The sequence below is a fragment of the Morchella importuna genome, assembly GCF_003444635.1.
Source record: "Morchella importuna strain M04M26 chromosome Unknown Morimp01GS042, whole genome shotgun sequence".
NCBI classification, from domain to species: domain Eukaryota; kingdom Fungi; phylum Ascomycota; class Pezizomycetes; order Pezizales; family Morchellaceae; genus Morchella; species Morchella importuna.
Window position 1 is genome coordinate 6960 of NW_025763439.1, and position 10035 is coordinate 16994.

Genomic DNA, 10035 nt, shown 5'->3' on the forward strand with positions numbered 1-10035 from the left:
TCGGGCGCTGTCATTATCGTGGGCTTGAGCCGGTGCTTTCGGTCCCATGCTGGCATCGATCATGGTACCCAACCGGTAAGTGACGGCGCCGGAAGTGCTCCAGCACAGCCCGCCAAGACTCACAGGGAGTTACCCTACCCAACAGCCCCCAACCACCACCTACGCCCCTGCCATCACGACCACGACCCCCGGTACCTACATATTTGACGATGGCGATGGGCTCGGAGCGGCCTATTTAATCTGTAGGCACGGAATCGGGAATTGTGGGGCGACGGTTCCCGGGCAACCTCAAAATCCTGTCCGACATTCTCCTACTAGACTGCAACAATACACAATATGGAATGTCGGTCATGGATCGTCACTCACATATTGGGTTTCAAGTATTGCGAATATCATGATCCGAGATTGAAATCCGAATTACTGTTAGAAAACACACTCGGGCGGTAAGCTGGAGATCAGAATCCGAGTCGGTGTAATAAAACACAGCGGAATCGAGGAGTGGGATTCGCCCGGTTCGGCCGCCAAGACCAGAGGGAGTTACCCTACCCAACAGCCCCAACCACCACCTACGCCCCTGCCATCACGACCACCACCCCCGGTACCTACATATTTGACGATGGCGATGGACTCGGGGCGGCCTATTTAATCCGTATGCACGGAATCGGGAATTATGGGGTGACGGTTCCTGGGCAACCTCAAAATCCTGTCCGACATTCTCCTACTAGAACTAACCCTAACTAACCCTAACTAACCCTAACTAACCCCTAACTAACCCTAACTAACCCTAACTAACCCTAACTAACCCTAGGTGCTGACCACTTTTGTTTGACTGCTCCTAAAACTGGTATTTTTTTTGTACTAGCTTCAATGCCTCCTCCCCGCAATTTAGCTTTGTTTTGATGCAGTTTTGTAAAAAATTTCGGCTTTCCGACTTGTTACTTGAGTTAATGTACAATATGGTGCCTACTTGCTATCGATACTGGGTAATTTAGTACACAATTGGCACCAAGTAGATTCAATTAAATCTCCGTTGTACAGCTATTTGGGACTCGATCTAGCCATTGTTTGGTTCCTACAGCAGTGTTCGTAAAGTTATCTAAATCTAATAGTAGATGCAAGCAGAAGGTGGTAATCAAAGTAGCAGGTAAGGTACCGACAGCTGAGGTATGAAGGGGGAATCCTCACAGTATGATCTGTCAAATTTAATATCATTCGCCACTGACCAAGGAATCAGAACTAGGTTACGGCATATATCGTATTTCAGATCACCCAAATAAGCAAAGCATGATTGGTCATCTCAGATATTGGTTAACAATGGTAGGTGGAAACAACAGGGAGCATGGAGAGCCCAGATTAGTGGCATTAGTGCACCGTTGACAGCTAATTATATATGACTCCATTGTTTTTTACTGATCTGGATTCGTTGGCGGAGAGTTGGTGGTGCAAGCCCGGGCTATGAATGTGTAGGCTGTGGAGGTGAGAGTTATACCTGAGAAAGTAGTGAAACCTTGCAAATTTATATGTATTGCAGGTGCAAACTTGCTTTCGGTCAGGACGCAATGCATCCATACAGGTAAAACAATCGCTTCACGACGCTTGTTCTAGGAGGCAAAAGCAAGTCAACCGTACGTCCCCTATATATCAAAGGGGAAGTGGGTGAAGGGGACTGTACAGCACGTAGAACTGCATAGTATAGGGGTTTCCGTGCTTTTGGGGATGGGGGGGGCTAACCTTAACCCTAAGTTCACCCCATCAGAAATGAGTATAATGCAGTACCGGACGCGCTTTTGAGATTTCCAGATGCAGCGGGCTTCTCCTTGTCTCTGAAAGCTTTGAGTTTCCGTCAATTTTTGTTCGTGTTGCGTTTTGTGTATTCTCCATTCTTGCTGCACCAAGTGTATGTGGTATCCCGATTTCCTATTTCCTTGTCACGTGCCTTCCTGACTTTATTTTTGTTTCCGTATCCTGGGTTTCCTTGCTTGATAGTATAGGCTTCTCCAGTGGCGTTTCCATCATTGTTGCGCCGTGAGTCCAGATCCAACAGCTTTTCGTAAACATTATCGAAGGTGAGGTTAGGCTTGGTTTGCAGATTGTCAAGCACTGATCCGAGGGATTCGTGCTAGAGTGTGAGGAGAAGAAAGCATGTCTTCGCTTCTGAAACAAATGCGAGTTGGTGAAGGTAATAACTGAGTGGATCCTCGGTCTTCTCTGTATACCTAATAGTTCTAGTGAGGAGAGATGATCAAAGAGGGTTGAACTGGGTGAAATGTTCCTTGATACCCTTGTCGGATGTGTGCTGTAGGGTGACGACTTTAGCAAGGAGCGAGTGAAGGGAAGCGATGGTTTTCCGATCGAATCTGTCCTTAAGTTGAGTCCAAAGTTGATGGGCAGTGTTGGCCGGTGTCAGTGTGAGAATAACTTCGAATTTGAAGTCAGATTGGAGGAATACGACCGCTATGTTATCCTTTTTGTCCCAGTCACTTATTTTTCGGCATTGTCGGAGGTTTCTTATTCATTTTCTTCAGCCTCAGCAGCGCTTCCTGGAGCTTGTCGTGTCGTGGTGGATACAGTAGTGGTGGTGGTCATTACGGGACGCTTACTCGAACCATTGACCAAATTCCACAGATCGTGAACTTTCAAAATACGGGTAGCAAGGTCCCTCCATACAGTGTAATGGTCTTGACTATCTGGCTTGCATGGGAGTGCGGGAATTTTGATTCTCCTCTGAGACATGATTGAGAGTAAAAGGAGAAAGTATATCTTGTGGTAAAAATTGTGAAGAGTGTATAAGGATAAGTGGTCTCCGGGCTCATAATCCAGAGAAAGTATGTAGGAGAAATAAAGTAATTGATCGTGTTGATTGCTCTAGCTAAGAGGGAATGCCCCATAGTTATACCAAATGAAAGGTAGTACAAAGGAAATAGAATGAGTCATGGATGTGTGAGTAATAAAATAACTAATAGCAAAGTGAGTCATGAGTGAATCATACGCCAATGACAAATACTGTAATGAAATGGTGAGAATCCTCCAATACTATGAAACGTGCCGAGCGCCCTATTTCAAGACATATCACCCACATCAACGCTCTCTTTGTGACCTCTTGCATTTTCTTATTTTCTTCGCTTCTGATTTCTTCCCAGATTTGAGAATATGTCCCCTCCAGAGTCCTTGGAGTTTTCCCCAATCTCTCAATGATGTCGCCCTCAGACCTGAAATGATACAGTTGTTTGATCTGTAGGTAGCCCCATTGGAACCTTTGAATGTTAGTCAATAAATAAGTTGCACAAAGCTATTCAAAACTTACATTTCATTGGCGTGACGTTCACTGGTCTCAACACTAAGTGCTTTCAGTTTTTCTGGGGCTTCACCAGTAAGTAACAGTCGATTTTCGGTTGCACTTTCCAGCTCCCTCATGACGTAGCGGGTATTATCTCCACGGTTGTCCGTCGCTTCAATATACATATTTGGTACATCCTCAAGCTTCAACCTGATTTCAAGGTTGTCTCTACTCGAAACAAACACCTTTACCAAGCTAGGCGATTGCACTATGAGCTTCTGCAAGGAGGATATTAATGTCCAACGCTTGTCTTGATAAACCTCATCTAAAGCGTCGATTATGATGGTTGTTTGTGGGTGTATATCGAGGAGCGACACAATCAGCTTTTCACATTCCGACAGTCTCAGAGCACCGTCTGCTAGCCCTTCTTTCTCCCGACCCTTATATTCTTGGACGACCACTTCTGGTAGTTGGTCATCTCCAGGAAGCACAACAGAGAGTTGCTTAACAATGGCACGCATTACAACCTCTGGCGTCCGGCGTTGGGACTCGTTACGATTACAGTAGAAATATACCACAGGCTCGTATTTATGACATAATGACGTCAAATGGTCTATAACCATGCACCTATGGACTAGTCAGCTTAACGCTACATCTCGTGAATGAGGATCTTGTACGTGAGTTTCGTCTTCACTGCACCCGCTGTAAAGACTGTCAGTACCGTATAGAGATGGTCTACTGGACCACTTACGCATGCCCCGAAGCCACAGAATACCCGAGGCGCTGGAGTTTTGCCAATTCCGAAACTCCGGCCTATCGATTAGCCATTGTCCAGTCCGATCCAAAAGGCCTTTTTTGGCCTGATTGTGATGTTCAATATATCTAGCATCGCAGACCCACTGCAATATCTTCAATCTCTCCTGCCCTGGATTTTTTTGACTGGTTAGTCCAGATTCTTACTGTGAGATATACCTCGGGAATGCACTTTTATTGAATCCTTCAATCTCGTTGTACATGGATGCTAGGCCAAGATCGATCCTTGAAATGGGGGCTCCTAGCCTTTTCAAAAACGCCATCATCTCATTGTGCTGGCCTACCACTGTTATTTATTACGCGGTAGTCTCTCTGGGTCCTATATACTTTACCTTCAACTACACCATATTCGTGCATCTGGACTTGACAACCACCACCAGTAAGTACATAGGATGGGAACAAGCAGGTATAGCAAACTTACTCTCTCTATCAGCAGTTCTAAGCTCCATATCCAAGAGCCTTTCTCTCTCCTCCATCGTCTCAAACAGCGATTTCCCTCCTTCCATGTCGCTTAGAAATCATCAGCCATCGGAAAACTCCACTGGGACGAGAGGCCTGCTTCAAAACATACAAGTCGTAGATCTCCCGAGCTGTTGTTTTGCGCAAGCAAGGAACTGAAGTACAGAATAATAGAGCTCGACCAATGATTCTTCCAAATTTCCCGGCCGGTGATGACTACCTTCGACCTCAGATAAAGCTCCTCATGAACCGAATTTCTCACTAACAATCCTGCAATTCTCTCCAGGCCGACCATAACGACACCCATCGCTTCACGATCATTAAGGGCAATCTATTGTATTATTAGAACCACCGAATTTATCGCTCGCCACCACACATACCTGCAGTACAAGTCGTATCCCGGCCCAAGGTAATGCCGCGTGCGACGGGTCGTAAGAAACCACGACATCGCCGATGTTCTTGAACTTATCAACCCAATCAAGTAGCTTATCAGCGAGATCCCGGACAATGATTTCCTTGCCTCGGAACTTGAACTTCCATCTATTTTCCTGGCAGATATTTCTTTGCGCCGTGATAGCGTCGAGCAGTTCCTGAGAAAAGCGTTCTCCGTTGCTGTCGATGAAAATAAATACCTTTGCCTCGCTTTCCGATAGCTTATCAAAAGCTTGCTTCCATAAGGAATGGGCTTGATTAACAGTAGGGGGTGCAATCGGAGGGCCGGTGCTTGTCACGGCCTAGTTAACGATGATATCAGCAGGTGAACATTAAGATATAATAGGTACAACTCTCGAGTAGGTACCTGATTTAAAGTATTGGTGTTTAATCCACCTGGTTGTTGGGCTATCCTAGGAGGACACGGGGGTCCATTGACTGTAATAGAAGGTATGGATCCAGGCAGGGGGAGAATACCATGCCAAACTACAGATTGAGTCTGTCCAGCCTGTCCGGCTATGGACGGGACTTCCAAAGATGATGGTGCAGCATCCCGGGTATGGGCGATGTTATTGCTCAGCAAGGGTGGGATATGGGGAGGTGTCTGTAGTTTTCCTGCGGCCGAGACAGGTCTTGGGGTCGGTACTGAGCCTTGCGCACTCGAGGATTGCAGGGCTGTTGTCGAAGCAGTGGCAGGAGATGGGGTGGGTTGTAGTGAAGAAGATTGGCTGCGCCAATGAAATAAGCTTTTGAACTTCTCAGTGGTACGGCCTATTTTATCGCGATATCGCCGTTGTACTCGAACGGTTATTGTAGCAAGGCTGAAATAATTGTCACCTGGAGAATGCGGGGTTATTGGCGCATAATACCTTGCTTTTGTGTAACAAGGCCACGATTAGTAAGTGGAGTCCTTGGCAGTTTAAATTAGACGAGAGGAAAATATCCTATTAGCTACTATCCTAGTGCCAAGCGTTGTAGTATAGAGGTCCTCTCTTCTTGCAACATAAGTGTAACTGGGTATATTACCAGATTGCAACTTTAAAGGGGGAGATGTCACAGTCACCTGAAGCCAGTCAGTAGAACCCTCAAGGGGTGCTTTCTTGTTTCTTGGCGATCTCATTAGTAATAGTGCAGACGTTGTGAGTCTTTCGACTTCTGGTCACAATTTGGGTCGTTGTCGTTACCGACAGGGTATACGACTTGTCCGGTGGGGTATGAATATATCTATCATCGGTTCACTCGGGATAACTTTGACAAGACTGAGCTGCGGAGTTCGGGGAATGATACTATATGTAATGGAGGGGATAATTCATATTTCATGAGAACTATCCACTTAGCAGCCTCGAGTAGCTCGCTCTGTTTGCGTCCATCCCCTAAAGTCTCTCGCGGTAGGTCTAGACGCCTTGAGGCGATACCTCGAGTATCCGTCCCCCGTGGACCACAATAGCTCACCCTCTTCCAATTATAACTACTCCTCGTATTCTATCCCGGTGTCCAAAACGAGCTCTAGGGATATTCCACTATTGGCTGGTCAATCGAGGGTGGCACTGAGCGCAATTCCCCAAAATTCTAGCTACATCGGTAGAGAAAAGAGCGAGTCAAGACTTACAAGACGATTAATCCATTCCCGGCTAGACGCTGCTCTGGTCTTGGTAAGAAATAATGCGAGTGACAGACCATGACGGATCCCTGGTGGGCGAAGGGCCTGTGATTTGTGGGGCGTTGTGCGCAGTATTCTGTCAAATCATTTAATGGGTTTAATGAAGGTGGTGGTAGAAAAAGAGGTTCTAATTTAGTTTGATGAGTACAATATAGACAACAGCGGCCGCCGTATCTGGTTGGATCACATGTAAGGGTTCATTGATTGGTAATGCAGTTTTGGGACCACGTTCTTGCTCATGAAATAAGAGCAACCAATTTTTTCAGCCGTTGAAATGGAGCATTAAATACAACAAGTTTAAGTGCATGAAAAGTAAGAGGTTGGCGGGATTCGTGATTTTGATAAGAACGTTTCTGAACCTATTGCTAAACCCTAACCCAAAATAGGAGCTTGTAACATGCCTCCGGAAAGCGCGGGTGCGGACGGCCACATCGCAAGGTGACTGCAAAGTGACTTCTAGGTTAGCTGTGAAAGGCTAAAAGATATGGAAACCCCTTGTGTAATTTCCTGCGATCGATTGAAAACAAGAGTGAGGATGTTGCAGGATCGAAAGAAACCAACCAAGCGAGACAGGCGAGAAATAAAGGCTTGGCACAGGGCTAGGGTTGGGGATATAGCAAAAATTCTTGACACTCCTCTGAGCGCCCGTCAAGGAGTCATCTATATGAATTTCTGTGTATTTGGCAAATCAAAGACTATGATTGGCACAGAACAAAAAATTCGAAAACATATTGGTTGGACCTGTGGCATCTAGTCATTAGGACATTTATACTATGTAAGAAATGTAGTACTTCTAACTGCACCGCCGACATACCTCAAATAATAAACATGAATTATACGAAAGACGACATGCGAACTACTCTGGTCTCTACTGAAGCTTTCTGCAAGAGGGAAGTAGTACTAAAACCGCCTCTTCTCTCATTCCTCCACCTATATAGTCCCACTATCGCGCCGGCCCCGAAGGTAAGACTTGCATGAGCAATTGCTCCCCACTGTCCTACTTTCGCCATACACTCCCCCCGTGGCCAGCCATGAATCGATAACATATGTCCTTCCAGACAAGTGATGACGTTCAAGAGGGCAAGCAACACAAGTACCTGTAATGCGAGAACGATTGCAAATACAACCCCGCCCGAACACCATATATAAATCTTCGAGGCGGACAGTCGTTGAGTCAATTTTAGTGGGCCTTCTTTATATACTGCGCACGTAAGTCCCATGATTATATTGAGAGGAAGAATTGCCATTGAGGTCTTTAGTGCTAAGGAAAAACTCTCAGAATAGCTTCCCCAGTAAGGCTGTTGTTGAACTCTTAACGATATCCCTGCAGGACACGCCGTTCGATCCTCCACAATATGTACTTTAGTTCCACATACTATGAAACCAGCGAGTGTCCCCGCTGTCAGCAACATGATCCACAGACCTACGATCAGCCTCGAACTTTCGTTTGCTCTCCGAATGGAGGATGACCACATGAGGAGAAAACAGGCAGCAAGAGTACTGAACATGGTTATGGCCAACGTTGGAAAGATGTCAGGGTCAAGGAAATGCGACTCGCGACTTTTTGCTGCGATCGAAAAGGAATCGATGCATGCCGTGGCGCTGTAAAGCATGACGGTAACGAGGTTCGAACCTACAAGCCAGTCCAACTTGTGCAGGAATGCACAAATGATCAGGAGCAAGTAGAGGAGGTAGCGAGGCGTGACCCCATAAGTACCGGAGATCGGGTAAGTGCAAATATACTCCCCAGGTTGCCCTTCATCGGGGGAGAAGCTAAATGAAGCCACGAAGTTGAGGAGAGAAACACCCCTCATAATAAGAAGCTATTGAGTTTGAAAGGGTTAGGAATCGGTGATGTGATGAGAAGTATTATGTTGGTGTCTAGGATGCATATAGCGACCTCTAAACAAAGATGAGTACGTTGGTAGGTGCGTGGAGGAAGCCGGTCGCCCAATTGTTGTCGAGCGCAATGGGAGGGACGTTGGATGAAGTATTAAAATTATAGGTATGATATAGGAACTATCGTATATGGTCAAGAGAATGAGTGTTGATAGTGGATTGTCTTTGTCTCTTTAACGAGTATTTGGTTAACTGCTTGGTCTTATAGCTATACACCTAACAAGTGCTTCCGAGGGCCTTCTTTTTTTATTGCACTTTACGAGTATGACTTTTCTCAACGATCGGTGTCAAGCGGCCACAACGTTGTGGTCTGTGCAACGTTTCCACCTATAAAAATTTCAAACTCGAGTATATACGTACGACAACAGCCACATTTTAGCGGACAGGCACGTATAAAGGTCAAACCATATCTAATACGGAACATGGGCCGGGCCTTGGATTTCCTGATGAGAACCAGGCCGGGCAGACATGTTTTTGGGCCGGTAGACAAGATTGGTATATAGGCCAGGCAAGGCCTCGCTTCAGCACAATTTGTCCATATGTAATCAGAAGCCCAGGTATTCGCTTTAGGCATATTCTCCCCAGGCTCACTAGCCATGGCCCATATCCGAAATAACACAATTCATGATATATAGGGCAAGCATAACTCTCAAATTACAGGTTCAAATGGACTTCTTTCACTTAGGGGGCTGTGTAGACTGACGTATTCATGCTTTTGGTAGGATTTGGGGAATATGACCAGATGGTTACACTACAGGAAGGCGCACAGAACACACGATGCCCTGACCAATCGCATGATAACCGTTAGACTCCTCCAGGTGGCTGTCCCAGTAACCCGGGAGGCGGGAATGTGCGTCCCCTTCGCTTAAATAGATCTACACCTTTAGAGGCAGAGATCTTCAATAAAACAGCCCTCTTCTGCAGGATCTAAACTAAATGTAGTTTAACAGCTGAGCTTGGCAACCCCCCGAATAACTCGAGATTTAGCGGTATAGAGCAATAGGCCACCCGCGGACTGTACCAATTGGATGAGAGATGACACAATCCCAAAGAGGGAATGGATCGATGCCAATAACTACCACCTGGACCATCCACTCAATTTTAGAATTTTCCCTTACTATGGCTCGAGAGGCTATGGTGGGTAGGTGTGTAAACTTCGGCGTTTGTAGCCAATCAATCTATAGGAATTGGGAGATCTACCCCCATAATGGTACTAGCGCCTAGCCTGACGGTGGGATTTTCTCTAATTCCCATACAAAAAAGTTCCTCTGAAGTTGACACACCCACCCGCTATGCCTTCTCGTGCCATAGTATTTCGCTGACGTTTTTGAACTGGGCCATTATTGCATACACCCAAAACCATGAGCTTGGCGTATTTTTGTATGGCATGCAATATCGGTCGCGTCCACGAACGTCAGAGAAATACGAGTAGAGTGAGCTGTCTGGCGGCATAACTAAAGTAACAGATCACACAGCATGCATCTTGGAGGCTCTA

General features: G+C 46.1%; 1 protein-coding gene across 1 annotated transcript; it reads right to left on the reverse strand.

Moving 5' to 3' along the window:
* Positions 1–2972: 2972 nt before the first annotated feature.
* Positions 2973–6661, reverse strand: LAJ45_10113 (uncharacterized protein; the record flags this gene model as incomplete). The annotated part of the gene is made up of 15 exons (XM_046119644.1): positions 2973–3003; positions 3078–3254; positions 3305–3904; positions 3955–3979; positions 4029–4202; positions 4263–4370; positions 4423–4452; positions 4512–4600; positions 4662–4765; positions 4812–4880; positions 4930–5013; positions 5182–5283; positions 5349–5709; positions 6454–6501; positions 6591–6661. The coding sequence occupies 15 exons, from the start codon at positions 6659–6661 to the stop codon at positions 2973–2975; spliced, it is 2073 nt and encodes a 690-aa protein (XP_045967094.1).
* Between the last annotated feature and the right edge of the window lie 3374 nt (positions 6662–10035).